Source organism: Heliangelus exortis, chromosome 2 (genome assembly GCF_036169615.1).
Source record: "Heliangelus exortis chromosome 2, bHelExo1.hap1, whole genome shotgun sequence".
Taxonomy (NCBI): domain Eukaryota; kingdom Metazoa; phylum Chordata; class Aves; order Apodiformes; family Trochilidae; genus Heliangelus; species Heliangelus exortis.
In genome coordinates, this window is record NC_092423.1 from 14985898 (window position 1) to 15011529 (window position 25632).

General features: G+C 39.2%; 1 protein-coding gene across 4 annotated transcripts in view; it reads left to right on the plus strand.

The window, feature by feature from the left end:
* The window catches only part of NRP1 (neuropilin 1), a 108607-nt gene that overhangs the window by 70648 nt on the left and 12327 nt on the right, over positions 1-25632 (plus strand). For 2 of the 4 annotated variants that reach the window (XM_071734847.1, XM_071734846.1), the window contains exons 8-13: positions 5986-6141; positions 8963-9107; positions 10484-10815; positions 15251-15395; positions 18292-18375; positions 21280-21339. In XM_071734847.1, coding sequence (XP_071590948.1) covers positions 5986-6141; positions 8963-9107; positions 10484-10815; positions 15251-15395; positions 18292-18375; positions 21280-21339 — 922 coding nt within the window. Of the gene's footprint in view, positions 1-5985; positions 6142-8962; positions 9108-10483; positions 10816-15250; positions 15396-18291; positions 18397-21279; positions 21340-25632 lie in introns of all 4 variants that reach the window. The other 2 variants (XM_071734844.1, XM_071734845.1) reach the window with 1 other exon arrangement.

Below are 25632 nucleotides of genomic sequence, written 5' to 3' on the forward strand. Positions count from 1 at the left end.
GCATCCTTTCTTTCTTGAACTGCCTCCATAATGATGACTGGGGTTTTCTAATGCTCATTAGTCACACTTTTTCATATCTTTTCTCTTGGAGAAACTGGATGATCTGCCTCTAAAAAAGATTATTGTGCTCAACTGTCTGATCCCAGTATCAGTATCTCGGTGTGATAGCATCCTTTGAGTCTATTTGGTTTCAGTTGAGGGAATCTTAACACATATTTTCTCTGCTGCAGAAAAGGATTTGGGAGAAGGTGAAGATTGTAAGGAAAGATACACCTGCTAAAGAAAGTTCATTTCCTTTTTCCTGCCATACATTCCTATTTCTTTGGCATTAATGTTTGCTCATCTTCTCTTTCATGCTTCCCCATTTTGCCAAGCCCCATAAGCATCTGTTCAGTAAAGCACACTGGCTGAGGACAGTTGCAGCACAGACTGAAAGTTAAGCATGTGATTAGCTGCTTCCTCTTCCAGAAATTTCAGGATGTTGCTATCAAGGTCAATGAAAAAGACTTCAGTGACTCAGGAGAGATCTTACTAATTTATTTTCTCTTCACTTTCTTGATGGAGCTGCCACAAACATCACTGTGAATTTTGCACAAAAATCTGAGATGGTTTACAGCCTTAACTGTTTTCACTTAAGCTCAGGATTAATATTTGCACCCGGTTATTAATCAAGTTGTGCTTTTCTAAAGGCTACACATTTCAAGGACGAAGACTTTTGGAAATATATTTCTAAACATATTAATTAGAGTATTTTAGGAATTTCTACTAGAACATGTGTCATGTTTAACCAGCATTTTAATCTTTTTTACATGCACCCCAGTAAATGAAAGGATGAAGTGATAGCTGTATGTTTGAGAGCATGATTGGTCAAATCAACAGCAACACCTAATAAAAAAGATCAACTCTTGCTTAATTAAATATTTGACAGAAGAGCAGTGAAGCGTCACAACAGTTAATCTGACCCAGAGCACTGTATGCTATCTAGGGAAATGACACAGTTCTCTAAAAATATTTACTTTGGTATGTGGTGTCAAGTGATGGATTATACAGCTTTTCAAGCCACAAGAGATGCCCACAACAAAAAGCTTCCTGGTGCTAATCAAACTCCAGCACTTTGTCCTTTATTTTCTCAGGATGTTGAACAGATCTGTGTTAGGAGTGTTAGAGCTAGTAAAACTGCTCTCTTGCTGCAGCTCCATCAATGACTGTTTCATTTAACAAGGCAGATTTTCATTCTGAAAATAAGGTCTTCCATACTATGACATGGTTATGTATGACAATAGGAAGCAGCAATATTAATTTCAAGTTGTGCATGTTGTATGTTGTTCCTTATCCAGCAATTTGCTTAGATTTGCTACATGATGTATTGTGCAGAGCTAATTTTTTTTCCTTCTCCTTAACTGCTCTTTAATAAAATGTGTATGCCACTCCTTCCATATCCTTGTCTTAAAAATGTGTCACCCACCCACATTTTTCAGACACAGTAAGACAGCAATAAAAATATTTTTCCTGGATGCTAAAATACATTGCAGAGTAAGTAGAGAGGAAGTAATTCATATGAAGAAACAGTTAGAGCCTTGCAATATGCTTTCACAGAAATTGATTTTAGAAATAGGAACAAACAGGGCGTTTTTTATATGAACACTTCTTCCCTGGAAAAAGACGCACACTTGAGATAGCCCTCATTTCTTGTAAGTTAGGGGCTAGTTCCTATAGGCAAGTCTGCTCTCAGTCTTGCACTTACCAATAAAGGCAATTACATTGCAATACAGGCAATTATCAAAGGCTGTGTTTTGGGATAAGGCCCTAGGGCATAATTTTCAGAAGAAATAATGCTTTTTAATCTGAATGAAAGTGAACAAAATGTGAAAAAAAAGAAATAGCAACATACTGTAGTTAGTCAAATCTAAAACTCTGGTCATTGAAATGAAATGTCAGGATTTCAGGTTTGGAGACATCTGCCTATCTCAGCCATACAGCACGTAATAATGTACAAAATCACTTGCATCCTCTTAAATAAATGCCAGATGTTTGTTCATCATATGTGCAGAAAGTTTAATGTCAAATAATTGCAGGGATATGCATTTGATGTTCATCTTCAAAAGTGCTCTATTTCATCACCACCTCCTCCATAGTTCATTTTAACATGAAACACAAGTGCTTGAAACAAAGGACAAGAATCCCCAAAGAAAAAGATAGTTTTTAAAGATTTGTATTATTATCTCAGCTGGAGAACACGAGATTGAAGAAAAGGGGTTACCCCTGGTGATGTTAACACTTGGAGACCTCTGTGGGCAGGACATACTAAGCTGATGGGAAATTATGCAGATAGCTGGACTCGAGAAGCATAAGGCTCAAAAAATCCATGAGCTCCTGGCTGTTTGGTGAGACATCTGTATTAGAGCTGCTATCCTTTGCAACAATTCCTCTCAGCTTAATACAGAAGAGTTGTGCCTTACCACAGCTGCATTCTGATACCTTCAGGTTTCAGTTGTTAATGGCTTTTGATGTGGCTGAAGGTCAGCTCTGAGCAGTCCCTGTGACATTTAGAATGTATATTTTAAGCACAATTTTGCATTTCACAGAAGGTAATTTTCAAAAGACATTGCAAAGAAAATAAAATACATCACAAAGTGATTAATGAAGGTGAATTTAACAGCCCCTTAAGATGTGTCATGCAGTTTCCATGGCAGTCTTCTACATAATTTATTTCTTATTCTTCTATATAATTTATTTCTATCACCTTACTTAGAGAAGAAGATTGGTAAATTTAGAGCTTGATTTACAAACATACTTAGGTACCTCAGAGGGGTGCTCAGTGTTGCAATTCTGTCTGCACCTGGAGAGGAGCAGCTACTCTAGAGGCCACTGCATGGAACTGTCAAAGGGAGGAAGCTCTACCTCTCTCCTGAGTGGACCCCTGTACCAAGACAGAGTTAGTACTTAAGAACTCCTACCCTTCTGCTTCTCTGCTGCTTAGCCCCACCTTGCTTGTTTGTGCTGCTCCTTTGTCACAAAACACGGATGGGCAAAAGTTATTCTTTTTTTCTCTATCAGCTTGTGAGCAAACACCCCCTGGCATGTGGCGAGTTGGGGGTCACAGCTTCCTTTTGCTAGGAGTTTAAAGCAGTGTCATGCAGCTGAACATTCGAGCCATCAGCCTCCAGGGGCTCCAGGAGAGATCTGCTGTTGACATAGCTCCAGTCTGCAAGATGCACATAAAGATTTGCTGATCTGGAGAGAGCAAGCACTTCTATGTGAAGAGATGTTCTCCCCAGTGACACGAGGTGCCCTCTCCTTCTGTACTGGGTTAAACAGTTACTGGAGCAAGAAGCACTAATGATGTTGCTTCTTTCCAAACTATCTGCAGTAAATTAAAGGTCTCAGAATCATTCTCTCTCCCAGTGAGCTCTTAACATCTGGCAGGAGAATTCCTGCCTGCTTTTTGAACTCTGCCAGTTTTTAGGCATGAAGGTGATGTCTAAATCCTTCGTGTGTCCAAGACTTGCTTCTGGGCAGTGCGGTAGATGCTGTCGGTTATTCAGTACCCGAAGAGTTAAGGGAGTATATCAAATACCAGCATTTGGGACTGAGCAAAATTTGAGTACCTGGAGCTCTTTGATGGGACAAGCCTGAGTTGCCTGAACAGTCAGTGACTGGTACTTGTCATTTTTACCTCAGGTATAAGCTAATCAAACCTTCCCGTAAACCCCTGATGTTAAATTTTAACTTGGCTTCAAAAACCTGGAACTCTTGTAATAGGCCATTGCTTGACTTTATTCACAATGAAGTACTTACTGTATATTAAAAAGCCCCTACTAGAATCATTTCAAATCAGTTGGAACAGTACAGGCTTGGGACCTTAATCATTTCAAAACTGAAGAGCTGTTTCAAATTGTAAGAGAAGCAGATCATTTAAATAACTTAGCTCTGCACTCCCTCAGACTTCCAGATTTTCAAGTGCACTTCAGCCTGGAAGTGAATGTGGTATTGGACATAACTCAGTGCAGCACACTTTATAATCAGCAGAGTACAGTTTGGAGAGCATTTGAAGTTAAGCTGAGATTGCTCAGTGCAATGATGCCCAGATTCCCCCATTAACTTTCAGATTGCAACAATCTAACATCTGAGACTCTCTAGTTACTTTAAATCACTTGATTGTTTTTGTAAGGTGGTGCTGAGATTTTTATAGATAGATATATATATAGATATAGATATATATTTTAAGACTGAATTTACAACAAAATGGCAAGGGATAAAATGATACAATGTTTTATCCAGGCTTTACCAGCCTTTAAAACCAAGGCAGGGGCTTTGCCCTAAAAGCTGTCTCTGTCACACACAAGGCTGTTATTCTTATATCAGAAGACTACAGAATGCCTTGCATATGACATGGGCATTGAGAGACCAGCCAGTCTGTCCTCAATAGCACTTCCTTCAGCTTTTTGAAAGAGAATGCAGAGTGTGTTGATTTAACTGCTCCATTGCCTTTGGATATATGACATACATCCAGGAAAAAGGATGCCTGTGGGACACAGGGGATGTATATTCTCCATCCTGCCTACTTTAGAAATAATGAAAAAGCCTGAAACCTTCCTGGGACACTCACTTGAGAAGAGTTAATTCAACCTATTATTATCCTACCAAAGACTGGACAAATGAAGAATAAATTACTCTGATTCATATTTTGTGGACAGTGTCGTTTTATGTTGAAATTAAATTATTTGCTTTAGGAAACAAGCAGAAGGATCTAGTTGTAGAGAAAGAGGTTGACAAATTTTATTATAATTGCTTTGCTGTTCTGGCTAAAGAAAGGCTCTAAGGAAATGGCAGGTGTTTCAAAGCTATGGTCACCAACCTTGCTGTGAGGAAGTTTTGTGCCTAGTTTCAGGCATTTGGCATCTGGTCTTGTGGACAAGGACAAAGCTTTCTTTTGACAGTGGAACTGACTTGAGTAGCTGCACTCCTGCACTCTACATCATCCTCCCAACTATGCCAATAAATCTTTTGTGATACCACATGATAAACTAGGTGAAGAAACAGAGATGGGAGATAAGGCTAAACCAAAATACTTGTCCATTTAGTTGCAATGTAACTTCATGTGAGAAGGAGAAAGATGGAAAATGAGTGAAGAAGAGAGGAGGTCTCTAACATGCATTCATGTGCACACCACAGCACTCATTTCTCCAGCAAGTTCAAAATGCCATTATTTTCTAATGAGTGAAGTTCACTACCTTTGACAGTTGGAACAGAATTATTGAGCTTGTGTTAATACTTCTTCTTTCTGTTTTCTTCAAATACATCATATGGTACATGCAGCTCATTTGCTTTTTTATCAACAAAATCACACAATGATTCTTGATTATTTTGTGCCTAATACACCACAGGATTCTTTTCTCCTCTTCTGTTCTCTCTTCTGTTTGCAAGTGATGAGTTCCTGGGTTTTAGCAGAATTCTTGTTACCATTCCTTAAGGGCATGACTTTGATATTTTAATATTTATATTAAAATAATCATCCTATTTCTAGTTGTCCAGACCTCAGTGTCATTCAGTTCCTACTGCTTGATTCTCCTCTGTATTGACAATACCTTGCTTGCAGCTTTGTGCCCTCAGTGAATTTCTTCAGCATCTATGCAAGGTAGTTAATGGAAGCATTAAGTAAGATTGTTCACCAGACTGGTCCTTGAGGAACTTCTCTAGTAACTTGTCTGGAGTCTGGTGATTCCTGCTTGCACTGATGGGCTCTGTGGTTCCTCCACCATAGATGAAAGATTCTCTGGGCAAATGTCCTTGTCTCCTATGATGAAGCTAGTTACAAAAGAGAAGATTATGGCTATGTTATTACCAACAATATGCTGCAATTCCCTTCATATGAAATCCTTGTTATCTCTGTAAAACATGGGGTGGAAGAGGGGGTGTCTCTTGTGCATTACTGTTTTTCTCTTACCATGTTGTCCTCATGTCCCAATTTGTTCCTTGCCACAGGTAGATCTAGGCCTTCTCCGCTTTGTTTCTGGAATTGGGACCCAGGGAGCCATCTCAAAAGAAACAAAGAAAGAATATTATCTGAAAACATACCGTGTGGATGTCAGCTCCAATGGAGAGGACTGGATTACACTGAAGGAGGGAAACAAACCTGTTGTAAGTCTTTTGTCTTTTACCTCTCTTCAGCCAAGAAATAAGATGTTCACCAGTTTAATTACTATGTTTTAAAAAAACAATTAAGGTATCACAGGTTGAATCAGCATGATCAGGGTTAACAATATACCAAATCTAAAAGACAGATATTGTGTCAGTAGCACTGGGCCACATAAATTGTTTATCCAAAGCCCAGAGCAGCTGAAAAGGGTGCAAGGTGCTGCCCTATCTCTTGTACCCTTTGCAATTTGAGTGGATTAGGTCTTTTCCCTGGAGTGTGCTGCTGTTTCCCAATTTGCCAGAGATTTTCTGTGTGACCTTGAGAAAAACATTACAGGGAAAAAAATTGAAACATGCATATATGCAAAATATGCATAAGAAATCTTCAGTGAAAATCTGCATATACAATGTGTCAGCACCTCAGCTCCCTGCCCATAGCCACGCTGTCTTGCAGAAGTGCTAGAAAGTCATTAGTAGTTTGTTAGACTTCAGGTATCTCAATGATAGGGGTCATGCAGGCAGATAATTAGGCATATCTTTCCATCCTTATAGATTTTTATCACCTTTCCATTCATCAGCATATTTGCTCTTTATGACTTCCCAGTGAAACAGCTTTAGACACTCCTAATAAAAATCCTTGTATCCATTACCATGAAAATACAGTTCATTACTGACAAGTCAATGCTGTTCCAACTCTTATATAAATAGTCCCAGTGAGGCTTTCCCTCCCACCCCACCTTGATCAGGATATGCTCAGGAGCATCCCCAGAGACTGCCAGGGGCTGATGCAATTGGAAAGGTTTTGTGGTGCCTCCCTTCAAAACACCTTTTTTTTGTGACTCTTCTGTGAGGACCCAGAAGAGCTATGTAAAATCAAACTTTATCAGTGCAACCATATCTAGGTCTAAATATTTGGTTACTGGTTTGTCCCTGATTCATCTGCAAGTGCTATGCCAAGTTCACCACATTTATCTAATCAAAATGGTAGCAGTGTTTAGCACATACATCTTTCTTCTTTGAAGCCCTTTGTAAAACAGTAAAAAAGAATCTTGAAAGCTTCTCTTTGACAGGTATTATCCTGGTTTTACAGAGAATGAACTTTAGAAGGTCAAATGCCACAATGTGGGCACTGTGTAATGATGTATAAAGGTAAAATAACTGACTTGCCCTAAGTTACAAGAGGAGCCAACACTGTGGCTGGTTCCAGTAATCTGAACAAATGCCTCTTTCAAAAGCAGACCATGCCTGATTTTCGTTACCAGCTTCATTTTATAAACTTTCCAAGAGTGTATTTTACATTCATTTATATTGTACATGATGTCCTTAATTATTAAGAACAGTTTCTAAGCCTGTCTTATTTGTTCAGTGGGTTTATTAAAAAAAACAGGTTTTTAAAACATTTTGCTATTCATCAGACCAAGAAAAAAACCCACTACTATCTTTATTCAAATGTAATGTTAAGGAGAGTTGGCTACTGAAGGAACAACCAAATCAGGCAGCCCAGATCTTTTCAAGGCAGCCTCAGAAGAGTGTCGCACTAACCATGACGAGTTGTGCACTTTTGAGAAAAGACTCATTTCCTGTGTCAGATACAGACCTTGAGAAATCTATAGCAGGTCCTTCCAGAGTAAAAATGTTGCTGAAAAGAAATGTAGCTCAATTTAAAATCTCTTTCTGGATAGGAGAATCTATTAAACTACTTGAGATATAACTGAACCTGATGAATTGACAGCTGTGTGCTGCTGGTCCTTGCTCCAAATTAGTGCAGTTATTGCAAGTAACAAACAGGAAAGTAGACAGCATGTGTAAGAAATGGGAGAATCTCCCATAAAAGGAGAGGGGTTTGTATCCATGGCAAACAACAGGAAATTGGAACTCTCTACGTGAGGAAGAAGCAGGAAACTGAATCACCTTCTTTGGACAAGAACATTGCAAGCTTTCAGCTCTGCTAGGAAGGAGCATGTCTGCAGGATCCTCAACATGAAAGCACAGCACAATCTTGTCCCTTCTTGTGGAAGTCTCATTGTTCATATAATTTGACTGTTAGCCTCAGGGGACACAGAGAAAATCATAGAGCCTGCTATGTAGATTTAAAATAGTCTTCCATCTCAGTATCCAAGAAGAAAGAAAGACTGAGCACTTGTTAAGAAGGACATAAAAATGGAAGGTAAACAAAGAAGGGTTTGCACGATACACTCTGCAAACTCTGAAGCCCAAGGACAGCGAAATAACATTTTTTTTTATCCTAATTCCATATAGGATTTTTACATGGTCTAGTTGAAATCCAAACCTTTAGTTCAGGCTGGAGGCTCTGTAGTTTTTTTACACCATTCTATGAACCTACAGGGAATAAAAGTGTCCTAATTGGGCACTAAGAGATTCTTCCAGCATATGACAGTCCTTGGGTGGCAAAGACCAGTGTATGTCATTTCTACCTATACATCTGGGCATCAGGAACACAGCAGCATAGGGAGTGGACAGAATCTTGGTGCAGTCAGGTGAGCTCCTGCTCTCAAAATGTCCCTGATCTCTCTGGTCCACTCTGCAGTGTTATGGTGTGTTAAGGGGCTCTGCAGGTATCAAGTATTTTTTAGTATCATTACCTTGCATCTTCTTTTTTCCTCCTCAAAACAAAGCTTATCTGTCTGTAAAAAATGTGATAGGACTTTAGTGAAATAGTTTCCCTTGCAATCTTTTGTCTCATTCCCTCCCAAAAAAAAAAGCCCTGGGTAGATTTGAAACCTAACTATTTGTAAAGCACAGAACTATAAACACCATTAAAGAGAAAGCCTAACAAATACATACTTTTTCTTTCCATACAAAGGTGTTTCAAGGGAATAGCAATCCCACTGATGTTGTTTACAGACCTTTTGCCAAACCAGTTTTAACCCGGTTTGTGCGAATTAGACCTGTGTCTTGGGAAAATGGAGTATCACTGAGATTTGAAGTTTATGGCTGCAAGATAACAGGTAGGTCTTGGGAAGGATTTGAATGCCAAGGGAATTTATTATGTGAAAAACAAACAAGGTTTTTTTCCTTGCAGTTATTTTACAGCTTTGTGCAAAACACATGAGATACATGGATGTCTTTCAAATTCCCATCTTATTTTCCTTCCTAACCCTCTAGTCCCTCACTCATGCTTGCTGTTTGTAGATAGTTCTCAACAGGTTTCTAAAGAAACAAAGATACATAATTAGATTTAAAAGCATTGCCAGGTACAAACCCTTAGATCTGCAGCATATTCAAGCATGTAGACATTTATAGTCAGATTGCAGCTAGTGACTTGTATTGGAATGTATCTCCTTTATATTGAAGAGTTAAGTACCAAAATAACTCAAATGAGCTTCCTGAAGTAACAGCAAAAGCCATTCATTATCATCAAAATACTTTCTCAGGGGAAAAAAAAAAAAAAAAAAAGCAGGAAGTAGGCAGAAGTAGGAAGTTTTTATAAGTCCTTTTCTAGGTTTAGGATTTCTGTAACTGCTACAGAATGGAGGCATTTTTAAAGTAAAAAATACAATTTTTAGATTAAATATAATGTTCATAATTTAATATTTTTTACAAAGCTGATTTTTCTTTAAATGTATTTAGTGCCATTTTATAGCAATAGAATTCATTTGCACAAAATTTTAATAGCTCTATGGAATTTTTTTTCCCTTAATGTGGTTCTTTAGTCTTACAAATGTCTCTTAGGACTGTATTCCAGGAAGCAGGAAAATGAAATTATTGATTACTACATTATAGATATCCAGGTCATTCTATAAAATCTTTTGAGATTGGATAAAGGCAATATCAGGAGAACTCCTGTTATATCCTATATTGGAAATCTTCATTCCTCATTAGCAGCTTTTTCGGCTTCTAATTTCTATTTATCTGGGGCCATGGGACACATATTTAAACCAAAGAAATACAACAGGAAAATATCAAGCACAGCAATAAATTGTATTTTGCAGAATGTATAAAAGATTTCAATTTCCAGCGTTACCAAAATTAAGTAATCTGCAACCAAGTTTTGACTCATTTTGGAAGTTTTCTCTAGGGCAATATTCACAAATTCAGATGTGACTCTTGCACTTTTTGCCTGAGCAAGAATAACAAAAAACAAGAATAGAATAGAGTTTTGTGATCCTTTTGGTTCCCATGAAGCCAGAAATACTTGTGGTATTTTGGTACTTCCTGCCAAAACTAGGATGTGCAAGTTTGAGCAAATGAAAAGTATATACAAATCCAAAAAGATTATTTTGGATACAAGAAAGAAGTAATTGCTTATGAAAGTTGAGCTGACTGATATGTCCTGTTTCTGTTTTGGTGCTTGTTCAGATTAATTTTTTTTTTTCTTCTGTAGATTACCCTTGCTCTGGGATGCTTGGTATGGTATCTGGGCTCATTCCTGACTCTCAGATTACTGCATCTACTCAAGTAGATCGAAACTGGATCCCAGAAAATGCTCGCCTCATAACAAGCCGTTCAGGTTGGGCACTGCCCCCAACTACTCATCCATATACAAATGAATGGCTTCAAATTGACCTTGGTGAAGAAAAAATAGTGAGAGGCATAATTGTCCAAGGAGGCAAGCACCGAGAAAACAAAGTATTCATGAAAAAATTCAAAATTGGATACAGCAATAATGGATCAGATTGGAAAATGATCATGGATTCCAGCAGGAAAAAGATAAAGGTAAGGAGGAAAGACCTGCACTAAAAACAAAAACAAAAGAAGCAAACAAAAAAAACCAAAACAAAACAAAACAAAAAAAAAACCCCACCTTCCATTAATTTTTTACACATCTACCTCTGACCTTAGTTGGAACACAGTTCAGATGAAGCCAAGCAGGAGGACTCCCAGGACATGCCCATGTACTTCCCAGGAAAGTACATGCCTGAGGGCAGGAGCTGCCCCTCTGTGGCAAAGTTTTTGTTCATTCAACAGCTAATTGTGACTTCATTTCTGACAAGGGCAGTGCCTGTATGGCCCTAGTTTACTCTAAAATCCCATGCAAAGTAATATGCAACACTCACAAAAATGTAATGTTTGATCTGCAGTTTTTCCACTGACACTGAATGAACTTAGCTGAGACACTGAACTACTTCGCTTTTGCTTCTTTTTTTTTTTTTCTTCTGAGCTATATAATGAGAATGGTGTTATTTAACTCAATGGGGTACCTGTTGGATTTCTGAGCTACCTGTAGATTGCTCTGAGAGCTTCACAGCTGCTCTGTAATGATCTGATCGAAGCCGTGCTGAGGGAAAGTGACTCTGGTTTTGACTTGTTATCCCATCCTAAGTGAGAAATACTATTGGGCAGCCACAAGTGAAGCACTTTGGAGGTAGCTTGGGAAAAGGAGATCAGCTGGTTCATAGCTCCAAAGCAGAACCTGCAAGACATTTACAGAGGAGGGACAAATGAATTGTTAGATTAGATGCCAAGGAAAAGGAGTATGGCCCAGAAAAATTTCTGGGAATGTAAACATTTTGGTTTGTTTTTGAATGTAGGCTTTCAAGGACATGACTCTTTAGCTTATTTACCCCAAATCCCATTCATTAGATTTTCTGTTATACTTGCTCAGTAAGTGCATTTTTGCCTTGAGAAGCATAACCAATGTTTAGTTTTATATATATAATTATATATATCCCATTCCTTGAGGAAACCAGTGGGCATAGAATCCTCTTCAGCAACCATACCAAAAATATTGTCTCAAAAGACAGCTCAATGTAGTGCTTGGCAGATGGGAATCCTGAGAGTGGCTCCGTATCTCAGCTGAGTTAGTCTGAAAATTAGATATGAAAGCTGTTTTGCTATATAGACTCATCCTTTGGACAAACCTGTGTTTCCTTAAAGGAAAAGCTGAGTGGGCCCGTGGATGTAGCTTTTCCAGGCACATTTGGTAAATATTGGACTTCATTCTCTCCTGTTTTAATCTCACTGAATATGTCTGCATTTTCTCACTTCTCATCACTTTTCATCATTTGTTTTTAGGGATTAAAACTAAATTAATTCAGCCTTTGCAGTCAGCTCCTTTCTCTTGTTACCATGAGTTTTGACTTTATCATAAAGTGTGAAGAGAGTGTAAATCAACAATGGGATCTAACCATTTTCTTTCTAAAATAGATGTTGTTTTGACATGTACTTCTACACTGTGGCTCAACGAGGGAAAAAAATAATGCCATATGCTTTCAAAGCAGTGCGCCGTCTGCTGCATGGCTTTCTGCTTCCTAATGCAAGCACTTGCCATCATTGTCAGAAGTTAGCAGTTTGACAAGAAAACTAGTGTGCTAACTAACACACTGAGCCCATCCTCAGCTTTCATCACTACCAGAAATTAACTTTCAAGATTAATGGAATGGAGAGGGCTGGAATTCAAATCTCTTGTGGCATAATTATAATCCGTCCAAAAAATTCGATACTTTTAAGAAACTTTCTTCCAAAGCACAAGTTTTCTTTAAAGAGAATCAGATAAATCCTATGATTTGGGAGTCTGAGAGATTTAAAATGTTAATAATGGAATGTAATATTTCTAAACATAAGTAGAGCTGGATGGGACAGCATGCTATAATGAGGCACAGCAGGAACGTGGATTAGGAACAACCCTGTTACATGAAATGAAACACATCGTTTCACTTGGTTAAAGTCTTGATTTTCAGTAAACAAACAACAGCATTTTGGGAAAAGAAAGAGCTATTTCAAGCTGAACATAACAACAGAATATGTGCAAAGGATGAAAGATCATCTTGTCATCCATGCCTGCAGCTCCTTTCACTAAGACTACTACTACTCTTTCCTCTGTGGCTGACCCATTTTCTGCTATTTTTGAATGTGCAGCAAGTTTCCCCCTTTAGCCTAGCTCTAACACTCAAAGAAATGAACATCACTCAAATCTTCAAACAACCATGCAGAACCCCATATTCATTTCAAGACACAATTTGTATTACTTCTCCGGAGTCTTACTGAAGCTTACTCCATAAAGTCGTATTTCTCTTTTATATTTCTTTCCTCTTTCCATTTATCTACTGATGACTTTTTTGGGGGTTTTTTATACCTTCTCTCATCATTTTTGGTACAACAAACTTCTAACCTGCCATTTGGAACGACCTTTTTAAATTTTTCTACCATTTTTTTTTTTTTTAATTTTGAAAATATTTTTTTCCTCTCACCAGTTTAGCTTCTCTTTTGTTTAGCTATTACTTATTATAATTTATTTTTTTAACAAAAATAAAACATCACCTGCATAAAAAGACACTCACAAAGTGAAGTTTTGCTATATGCTCCTCTCTCCTCCTCCACAAAGAATATCAGTACGTGTTTTAAATGAACAGTCAAAATTGAATCACAGGCAGCTCTGCACCACAAAGGACAATGATTCAATATAATTATGATTCAATATAACTCTAGATGCCTATTGAATTCTAATGTCTATGTGTCAGTACTCCAGTACTGATGTCTTTTATAAAACAGTTTTCATTATTATATGTTGCTATTAAGACTACTATTAAAAAGGAAGCAAAGATTCCTCAGATACATGTGTCTGTCTACTTTTTACCCATAAAATGGCATTCATTCTCTCCTATATGGTAGCTAGCTTTTCTGATCCTGATCCTTTGCACTGTATTGCTATTCAAATATAATAGTGTGTAATTGCATGTTAATTAGATCTGACAGGCTTCCTACATGTAAATTCTTGACAACTGTCTTCCAAGCACTGGCAGAACACCAGGTCAGCCATTGCCCCTTGAAGCCACTACCCTGAAGGTACAATCTCCCCTAGGAAAAGGACCAGAAGCATTAATATTGAAATTATTTTTTTAGTATAGTTGGTTGTAGTCTCTCTTCATTATTGGGCTTTTGTGACTGGCACTCTGACCAAAAACCAGAAGGGGTTGTGGGCCAGGATTAGAGGTACACAGTAAAAACAAGCAAGGCTTTTAGGACTGCACTGAAAATTGTAGAATCATAGAATAGTTAAGATGGAAGGGACCATTCACAACTTCCCTGGGCAATCTGTTCCAGTGCTTACCACCCTTATAGTGGTGGTTTCTACCTGAAGAAGGCTTCAGGCTTTGCAGCTATGTGTTAGAAGTATCTTATAAATAGTACTTCTAATCCTTTTTTTTTTTTTTTTTTTTTTTGCATTTACCTAATTCATAGAAAATAAATGTTGAAAATACTTCACTTTTACTTCTTTGTTATATACATTTTCAGATTTTATGCTTTAGAGTACTTTTCTCTACATGATATTCTAAAGTTTTGTAGCATTTTTCATAAAATAGGGTAAAATAGCTCCTTTTGCTTATGTTGGATTATAAACTTTTCTTGGCAAGGACTGTTTCTTTGTAAAGTTAATTCATTCTTAGGACAAATCATCTCTGTGGAGGCACCTGAGGTGGTGTTATAAGTACAAATTAGAACTTGTTTTATGTGCAAAGGATCACTGACAAGAGAAGCTGAAGGTATCAAACAAATGCCATTGAGAGCTGCATTATGGCTGAAGAACCTGGAGTGCAACTCAGAGGAGAGATTTTTGTCTGAAATGTACATTTGCTGACCTGTCTTTCCCATTAGATTATATTGCAGTTTTGTCAGGAAGCAGCTTTCCTCTTTCTTTCTTTCTTTTCATTCTTATTCAATAGCAGGCACACTGGAAGAACTCTTGCAGCTACTGTTCCTGGAGTTTAATTTATGCCTTTTGAAATAACTACAACTTGTGAAACTCCATCACTGGGGGGAATCAGATTGAAATTTTCTCTTGAATAGTTGGATTATTATTGTAACCACTTAAAGGTGACAGAATCTTCACCTCAGCCATTTTTTCCCTGAGAAGTGTTGCAAATGTCACCCAGTTAAACCTCAGATCAGAGTGTCATTTAAAAACATGTCTCATTAAACACTTAGCTCTTGTTATGACCCTGATGGATTGATTGCTACCAAATTTTCGAAAAATTAAATGCATTACTTTTCTGAGAAGCTTTAACTATGTATTTTCCATTCCTATTTAGAACAGGAATGCCTGACATTTGTTAAGCAGTTAGAACCTGGCCCACTGCTCACATAATTCAAAGACTTGAGAATTAAGGGTAAAAGATGATTTTTAACAAGTAGCATTTGTCATGTTTTGCAGACTTTTGAAGGCAACACCAACTATGACACACCTGAACTGAGGACTTTTGAACCTGTATCAACGAGATTCATCCGTGTCTACCCTGAGAGAGCAACACACGGAGGACTGGGGCTGAGAATGGAGCTGCTGGGCTGTGAACTCGAAGGTAATTGCTCTGCTAGAGATGAATGGGCTTTATTATTTTCATAAATGCATTCTCCACTGGGACTACTGTTGCTGAATACTGCTGTGTCTGTACAGGCAGCACATCGGGCTCTTGTGTCCATGACTGCCATTAGTGCCGTTTCTTGGCCTAATCAGTTCCTTCTCTGCAGACGTTTCAATATGCCCAAGGCACAAGTATTATTCTTTCTCCCATTCCTTTGTTGAATCATGGTGATAGTCTCCACATGGTTTTCTGTTCCCTTAAGCAGCCTTATGATTATACTTTCTAGAAGCATAGAGCAATTAAGAGAGAATAAAGACAAGAACTTATATTTTGTGTTACTGTGATACAGCCCTGGAAGAAATGTTTTCTGAGAACACAGAGGGAGTGTTGCAATAAACATAACACTACAGTAGGCAATGAGTACTTGGCTGGGCAGGCTCCATGATATTTTTTTGGGGGGGGCAGACAGGGGCCTATTTGTTCGTTACCAAGCTTTAATTTTGCAAGAGTATGTAGGAGGTAAAAGACCAAGAAAAGCAAAGTTTAGACATTTATCCTTGGATTGCAACACAAAGTCAAGCTTTGATTCTTGCTATATAAACAATAATTATTTAACTTCATAGGTAACTAGAGATCACACTGTGTATTTTATTATTTTATCTGATGAATGATGGTGTAGTACCATGGTTTATAAACCACACAGCTTAACAGTACACAGAATAACAAACCATGTTATTCAGGGCTTCCTATGATACCTTGCATAGAAGTAGCTGAACAGGCTCCCAAGATTAACAGAACTGACTGTTCTGCCTCCATTTCTTTCACACCATTTCTTCCTCAAGGGGGAAGAATGGGATGCATTAACTGTGAGAACTGATGAGTTCTGAGTTGTTTTTTAGTGAAGGCCAGATTGAATAAGTATGCTTTTTACTTAGCCCGGAAAGTGGGGAGGTTGAAAAAACTTCCCAGTTCCTGCAGGAAGCCTTCATTTCCTGTGGGAATATTTAGTTCCTGCAGACTATTGTGCTACTTGCTCAGAAAAAAGAAAATCCAGCACCTGCTTTATGTAAACTCACAACCTGTGGGCCAAGTTCTTCAGCCACAGGGCTGCAGTAGCCACCTAGGCATCTAGAATTGGGTCAGTGGACCATCTTAGAAGAATATATTGCTTAGTAAGATGGAGGAACCAGAAAAGAAGACTGGCCAGTTGAAGCACCTTTACTTTTAGTCAAACTGCAGCAGCAAGTATGACTTTTTTCCCTGGGAATCATCTACTTGCATTTGTCTTCCCACTGTGGTTTGCTTTTGAAAGGTGCTCAGCTGTAGGTCACCCATGGACAAGTGAGGTCAATTCCCATGTACCTGTGGGAGAAGCATAATAGGAAAATTTGTAGTATAACTGTATCTTAAGGAGGGGGTTGATTGGAGAGAAGTCACTTGAGATTTACTGAGCAGAAAAGGATTTGAGATGAGAAAAGAAGCATGGAGGTAGTCACAGGAGCAGAAATCGGGTCTCCAGCAGTAACGAGCAAGGGGAAGTTTAGTGTGCTCAAAGCATCTCGGGGGGGTTATATGAAATGGTGGCAGAGATGTAGGCAAGCTTGAGGCTATATAGGGGCACAAAGATCAAGGTAAGAAACTTAACTTGATGCAGAAAGCTAGAGGGAGCTCCCAGAGGAGATTTTTAAGAAATGTGGGTAACAGAAATTTTGCATAATTCATGGTCGGTACAGACCCGTTTCTTTAACTAGGGCTAGATTGTGCCTGTAAAGCCTAGGTTAGGGTCCTAAAGGGCTGTCTTTCATCTCAGAATACAGCTACTTCAGCAACTACCATCCCTCCTGACATTTTCAGGCCAAGATATTAGTGCATAAGATCTTCTGTGGCCAGCAGGCTCTGGGGTCAGCAGAAGAACAAAGAAGAATCCAAGGAAGGGATGCATTATTATATAGTTCATAATGAGAGTAAAACATTGTTAATGAAAATAACAGTAGGTGAGAATGGACAAAAGCTTGGATTGAATTCCCACAGTGGTTATCTTAAGTCAGAGAACTATACTTGCAGCATAAAACATACATGTAAACATAACCTCAAGTATCTGCACTCTGATTTTCCAGATGTGGTGTGTTTTGCAGATACGAGGGTATAGATATATTTTCTGGCACCTTGCGTAGTTCTCAAGCTTTCAATTCTAATAACAAAGGTCAGAATTTTACTGGTTATGCAGCAGCTACCGGAAAGTCATCACCAATGAGAAGCAGGCAGGTGGCCGGGAGGGATGACTGACATCACTGATGTCTTATTTATAACTTCAATGCAAACAAAAGAAACTCCTTCCAGATCTCCTCATTGAGCACGAAGGGATTCTACATCACACTGCCTTCCTGCCACTGTTACCAGGACTCTGCTCAGAGATTTCCTCTCTTACAAATGCTCTGCAGCAAGGTTTCTTCAGGAAACTGGTGGGTGCTGGAGAGTTACCACTTTGAGCACACACCTCTCCTGCTTCTCTGTACAGGTCCATTCACAGACACTTTGGCCTGCAATAAAATGACGGTGTTTTCAACCCCACCCTAAGCCTTCTATTCTGCTTTGCCAGGCATTCACTCTTCATTGGTAGAAACACTCATCAGCCAGTGAATATACAGCCCAGAGCTTTGCTGCCAGCTCTTGAGTTGCTCTTTTGCTCAAATACAGCAGAGCACCTTGGAGCAAGAAGGCAGAACAGGCACGTCCTGTTTGCAAAGAAGTACCAGCTAACCTGCAAAGTAGAGTTGCTCCTCTCCTCAGATACAACACATGAAGGCAGCATATGGTGCTCATCAAAATATTACTGCCAATTGCATGCTGATTCTCCAGCACATTTTAACTGAATGACTGGGTTTTGTTTCAGCTCCTACTGCTGTCCCTACTGTTTCTGAAGGCAAACCCGTGGATGAATGTGATGATGACCAGGCAAACTGTCACAGTGGCACAGGTGATGACTACCAACTGACAGGTGCAGAAACCATCCTCATTCCATTGCAGCTTCACTGTAGCTCATATCCATCACCAGTTATCAGCTAAACGTTTGCACTGATTTAATCACTCAACATAAGTGGGCATTGGTATGCAGTTTGTATTGTCAGTGCTGTCAAAACATAGGCATCTGCCTTTTACATATGACAATACTTGTGATTGTTTTCTCAGCTATGTAATTTTTGAAGCAAATCATAGTGACTAGCTGGAAGAGAGGGCAATTTCTTTGAGCAGGAATTGTGTCTAATCAAATGTCCTAATCAAACTTCCTCTTATTATGAAAAAAGCTGGACAAACCTTTTGAGGTTTATTGTCTGAGACTGAAGAACTCAAAATGAAATATTTTTCAGGTTCAAGATACGTATATGCTTCCAGATCTAAAATTTAGTATAGGCACTCAAATCTCAGCCCCAAACCTTCCCCAGACATCATCAAAGCAGATTTGTTTCATTAAAGTATGTATCCACATACATGGACAGAAATATTCCCATGAGCTTCCCCACAACCACTGCATTACAGTCACAAAGGGGGCTGATGTTCTCCAAGCTGCCATCACTAGCAGAAAAATCAGAGAAAAAGACATAACAGGGTCTGCAGCTGGAAGGGAGGAAGCTTGCTAGTTTTCATGTTTTCCCACTGTTGCAGCTGACACTGCACCACTATGATTTTGATCTCTTCTTAGAGGTCACTTGCTCCACAAAGCTCTGGGACTGTTTGATGAGACTTTCTGGTAGCAGATCTATACATCTGCAGTAATTGAGCTTATATCTGGGCACAGTGACACAAGTTATTTCATCACTGCTGCCTGGTGTGCTTACCTTAAATATGTTTATTTCTTCTTACACCCATGATATAAAATAGCATTAAAATCTGGCAATAGCCATTGGGCAAGTTAAAGATCGGGGTTTTGGAAGCAGCCAAGTAGAACATCTGCCAGCAGATGGAAATGAAAGTGTGGTTTCCGCATCATACCCATCCTGAGCTTTGCCAGTGTCTCCTGTAAATGCATGTTGCAAACCATAAACTGAAAAATTGAGTGGAAAAGACACTGCACATTCACTGTCACTGCTTTTCAAATCAGTGTCCCAGATGAATCTTACTCTTTTTCAAAACAGCCTTGCAGAGATTCTGATAAAATAAGTCTATATTGTGTTAAGGTATCTCAGAAAGATTTCAGTGTTACTAAACATAGTAATTTATTTATTTTTCTGAAAGGAAAGAGCCAGGTCAGGAAACACTGTGTCTTCCTGCAAAACCCTGCACTCGAGGCTGGCTTGCAAAGACTAATAGACGAGTAGGTAGACTCTACTAGTAGGCAGAGATGTATTTCACGTAGATGGAGGTTGTGTGAGGGGAAGAAGATATATCTGTGCAAGCACCTTCTCTATTCACTCATAGCTTCTGCACTTCAGGGAGCTTAGAACTGCATCCCACATGCTCCTTAGGGAAAGCTTATTGAGCAGAAGAAACTCCCCCTGGCAATTTTTGCAGGTTGTGCATAGGGAGCAGTTTATAATCTCTAGGACAAGGCAACAGCCATCAGCCTTCCTGAGCATCAGCTCTTTTGGGAATCTAAACCTATTTCAATTGCTAAAATTGAAAGTTACTACATTGTCCTTCCACATAAGTGTGGACACTCAGCTATCATCTACTACTACACCACCTGGAAATCTCAAGCAGTACACATCCAGTTGTTCTGGACACTGTAGAAACACTGGACTGCACACATGATGATACTTAAAATGCTAAAATCCACAGAGTGATTTTGCCAATCATTTCATCGTAAATATTCTTTTCTTCCTCCAAATTCATCAAAGTATGTAAATCTTGTGACACATTAAGGACAACAGGGCAGGGCAGAGGGCTTTTCATCAAGGCTTTGCCCTCGTTTATCCACTGCCACTGTGAGTGTAGTGCCTGCATCCTCATGGGTACAACAGTTAGAGTCACTTCCCTAATAGCATTTGCACATATGTTAATATGACAATGAAACCTCCCTGGCAATTAACTGTAATTGTGCTGTAGGCCAGATTCCTTCCTGCTCTATTTGGACCCCATACAGCGCTGCTCTATTTGCGTGGCATAGAGCATTTCCCATCAGATCATTCTCACAAACATAAAGCTGATACAGCTTGGGCATTCGCTCTCATTGGAAGCTTTCATAGTCATCCTTTCTATAATGCTTTAAGCATTTGCTTGCTGGAGAAAAGAAAAGCCATTGACTGGTAATCAGCATCCCACTGTGCATTTATAATTGTGCTAATTTACTTTTTGTTTCCTTTATCAATATGAGGCTTGCTTTAAAAAGTCAAGTATTTTAAAAATATCAATTAGTGATCTTAGGAGGGGGCCATGACCCCATTCACCTCTTGTTCATCTGCTTGAGGGACAAGACAAAGAGGAAGTCTTTAATTCCTCCTGCTCATTGAGACAGAAGTGCAACCTACCTTAGACTTTAGCCTGAAGTCAGGCAATTCCCAGGCACCTTGCTTGTGAGCTGGTCTCATGTCCCTGATATCAGAAACATGTCAGGGGTGAATGGTGCTACAGAGATCAGATGCTGAATTCCCATGTGATTTGGAGAAAATTTGGGTCTATAAAACAAGGACAGCCTCAGGGGCATAGTGATCATTAATTAACTGGTGTTTGTAAGGTGTCCAAAGATATACGGCTTTATTTAATGCTGAGTTCTTGCTTTCTCTTTTGATAAAGGAAACCATATGTTGTCATATTTTCATGCTTAAGCTCACATACTCAGTGATGTACATGGCAATATTTCAGATTTATATATAGGATATTCCTAATGACTGATGTGTCCTTTGTTGTGTCCCGTGTATCATGATATGCATAATTTCTTTTCCAGGTGGTACTACAGTGCTGAATACAGAAAAGCCAACTGTAATAGACAATACATTACAACCAGGTAAAAAAAATTCTTATCGAAAACATAATAAATTCCATACCCAAATTTCATATCAGAGACAAAAATCATTAATTAAAGCACTTCCTGACTTCTTATTCCCTAAAAGTCTCTGAAGTAAAGAAGCATCTGGTCTCTCAGCTCTGTACAGTAAATATTTTATTCCTTTCATCCACATGTAGACACAGCAGAGAACAAGATTTCCTTCTGCATCAGCAAATGCCAAATACTGACAAAATTAAACTAACTTAATCACATAATGCACTCTGTTTAAGTGTGGCATGTCATTGACACAAAGTGTGTTTCCAAACTCTGGGAAAACAAAAACAGAGCCACACAGGCCTACTCACTATTTTTATCCATGGTTTTACAAAAGTAAGACAAGTAAGTTTGCCAGTTTTCTCCACCAGGGAGCTGGCAGTTTTACTATATTGTTTTCTAGCAAGTGTTCCCAAAATGGGGTTACATAAGCTGCTACCATGAACTTGAAAAGGGAAAAACAAGTTGTCACTGGCAGCAGGTTCTTTTTACTTAATCAATACAATAACTAGCAGCTTTTAAAATCCTTAGTTTGCTGCTTCCACAGCTTTCATACCATTTTTTAATATCCTGTACGATTTACTGGGAGTGTGGGAGGGGATAATTTTGGGCAGAAAAACCAGACTCCAAAAACTGTGAGCACTACTTTAAAATCCTTTGCATTCATACTTGTGGAGCAGTAAAGAGGTCAGTTTTCAGTTACTCCCATTTCCTCCATTAAAGTACAGTCAGGCACAGTCTTGCAAGTGATTTATTAACAGGGTGGGTAAGTGTTTATCATTGTTTCCTCAGCCATGTGACACAATTCACTCCTGCCTCAAGTTAAAAAAAAAAAAATACCTAATAAGGCAAAAGTTTCCTAAAGGACACCAGTGGTGTCAACCTGATTAAGAGACAGAACTGACTTATTTCAGGCATTATACCCACGCAGACTCTGTATTCTGATATTGCACAGGCAAATGCTTTTACTCCCCTCAAAATTTGTCCCCAGGGTCATTCCATTGCCTTAGTCAGCATGCACTGGTTCAAGCTCTGCCCTGCTTTATGAGCAGAGGGAGGCTGTAGAGCAGGGGTGCAGTGAGAACCAGGAGGGCAGCTGCTCCCCACTGCTCCTCCCCAGCCAGGGCTGCTGAAGGGCTACAGGGCTGCTGCTGATCCCATAGTCTTGGAAAAGGTAGGGGATGCAGAGGAAAGAAAGGGTACTGTGCAGTAGATTCAGAGTAGAACATTTACTTTTTGTGTCAGAAATGATCTTGTAGCTTTCTGTTTTGCTGAAACGAAGGATTTTGCAAATTCCAAATGTGCCTGTGTGCAAGTTTTCCTCCCTCCTCCCTGGTGCCAGCTGCATTTACAGGTTGTATTTAATACCTTTGGCTTGGGTGGGACTCTTCAGCAATAGATTGGCTGTTTCTGCCAGAGATTAAAACATCCTCAGTTTCTCTCCTTACTTCCCTCCTGCACCACCTTCACTTACTCCATGATGAGCCAAGTATTTTCTCTACTGAAAGAGTTTCTGAGTTCCCTTCAGGGCATGCCCATGCTACTTCCCTGCATTGTGCTGGTAGGAACTGTTTCCTTCCAGGGAATAAGGGACAAGTTCACATCCCAGGCTCCAGGCTCCCACATGGCAGCACATTGAAAAGATCATAGAGAAAGATCAGTCAGATGCTAATAGATAAGAATAAGGTTTCCAGAATCTCCAGTTTAAGACATAAAGGTTTCCAGCTGCTTCTTAATCCCTCACTGAAAAGCTGCCAGAAAACTCCCAGAAATGAACCGAGATTACCTTCACTCAATATGGGGAAACCCCACTGGCATGAAGGTGGTGGAAGCATTTTCTTCTGCTGAAGGGGCACTTGCTGGACCTGGCTGGCACAAGGCAGCATCTCAGAGGGAGGGACCATGCAGCAGGGACCTCTACAGTAAGCATGAATAACATAGTTTAAGCTGTCCCTGAAGTTACAGAGCGGCTCAGGGCTCCCCTGGTCCTCAGCTGGCTGAGGATCAGTTCACTCCAGTTCTTTCAGCTATTCCCAATCACACAAGGAATGAATTTAACACACCAAGAATTGAGCATTGAGCTTCAGCCTTAATTCCCTCTACAGGCTTGTTTACCTTGAGATGCTAATACAACTTGGAGTACATGGTGAGCTCCAAGTCAAAGAGCTATTCCAGGTCAGTTGCAGGTAGCCCTACATGATTTACACCACGGCAGTGCTGGCCACACCATCTTGTGCCAAGGTGGCTGGGGACAGAGATTTACCACCCCTCTCAGTAGTAGCACCTGCTGTGGCCCAGGTATTTCTGCAATAGGTCCTAATGTCATGTATTGCTGTCCTCTTGCCTGCATTCAAGCCTGCAAACACCCCTAATCTTATTAACCCAGACTAACATGCTTGTGTGTGGCAAAGCCTGAGATTATCCCATTCCAGCCAGCTTTCTTACACTATGGAAGCAGTTAAGAACAAATAGCTGAAAAGCCTCCATGTATAAACAAGCTTTCCATCAAGGAGACTTTTGCAGTTAGTTTCAAGGGGACTGAACTAAAAGAAAATAAAAAAGAATAATGATTTCAAATTGCTAATTTTAAAAGGTTTGGGTTTTGATGGTTTTTTTTTAAGAAAGGATCTATCTTCTTTCCTCCTCAGAACTAAAAAGATGCTGATAGCAAATCTGTCTGTCGTGGTACATACCATTCAGGTCTCAGTCCTAAGACTCACCAGCATCTAGTCTTTTTGAATACATCTTTTTCAGTTCCAAAGGACTACTTGAAATGCTTGACTCTTAGCTATTTACATATAAAGCAAGCTGTTTGTTTACATTATGTGCTCTCAGTATGTAAGCTTAGCCCTTTGTAGGGAAGGCTGTTCAAAATTTAAAGTATCTTGGGTTTCATACATGTAATAGCTATTTCAGAAAAATATAACTAAGAAATCCTGAGGTTAAAATCTATGTTAAGAAATCATTTAAATACAAAATAGATCTGAGTCTCATTTATGGTAGGACAACTTTGCATCAAGAAAGGGATATTAAAGCAGTTTAAATTATCATTTACTATCATTTAAGGTAATTCTGTTCTGCCAGCATAGATGGTATAAAGAGGTGAAATGCAAATAGAAATCAGACCCAATATACTACTTTGAAGTGGTCCAAATTATGTTTGTAATTTCCCATTTTAATATTGATTTACCTTTTGGCAAAAGCATCCTGTAGAGAATTTTCATAGCATATTTAATGCCATCATGCTCCTTCTTGCCTCTTGTTGGAGGAGTTTTAAAATTATGTCAAAGTCTGTGGGCCATGAAAGATTAATGGACTCGCAAGAAACTCACTCAACTAGATTTTCAAATGACTTTCTTGTTCATGTGCAGTAATGGTTCCAGCTGTGAGCAAGATGTGGTCAAGAAGTACAGCTGTTGGTTATTCTTTGAGATGATAAGTCTGTTTTAATTCAGTATCACGTACCCTACATTTAGAAAAAGCCATATGGGATTTCGTCACACCTCCCTCTCAGATTCTCATCTGAACCACTGCTATTTGATTACATACTAGCTGGTTTTCTTCATTGTCTTGATATGCACAAACCAGAGATCAATCATCTTATTGGCAGGAGAGTTGTGCTAGCCGGGAAATGGGCCAGTGCTACAGAGCCCACTAAATTCTGCTTGTCCCTACTTTTCTTCCTTCTAGCAGAGCTGCCAAAGCTATAGTTTAAGGACAAAGAAGAGAACAGATTGCCTGTAGCTTACTTCGGGCTACTGCATCAGCTCCCTGGTTGAACTATTCAACTGGTTCAACTATTGTTGAGCTATTCTGTCTTTTGCTGGGGCAGATCTGTCATCTGTACAACTAGAGAACCCATCCTGGTGCTACAAGTGTCTATTACTAATTGACTAGCAGGTCTGTTTTTAATTTTTATGGGTCCCTGGGAGAAGCATTGGGAGAGACAAGAACAGACAGTAAGAAATGGCATGGTTAGGGAACCCATACAATAAAAGAATCCCAAAATGCCTTGCCTTTGACCTTCAGTCCTGTTGCTGTGATTGTCTGAGGAACATATTAACTAAATCACCTTTAAGAAAACAAGCAGGTTATTGGTCAAAATCTGCTTGATTTCAGGGGATTATAATTAACTTCTGTATGGAAATTAAGTTCATTTTTATGCTACACCATGCTGTCTTTGAGTCCAAAGCCAAAAGAACACAGGCATGGCCAAAGCATATCAGACTTAGGCTCTCCGCCAATTTCCTGCACTAT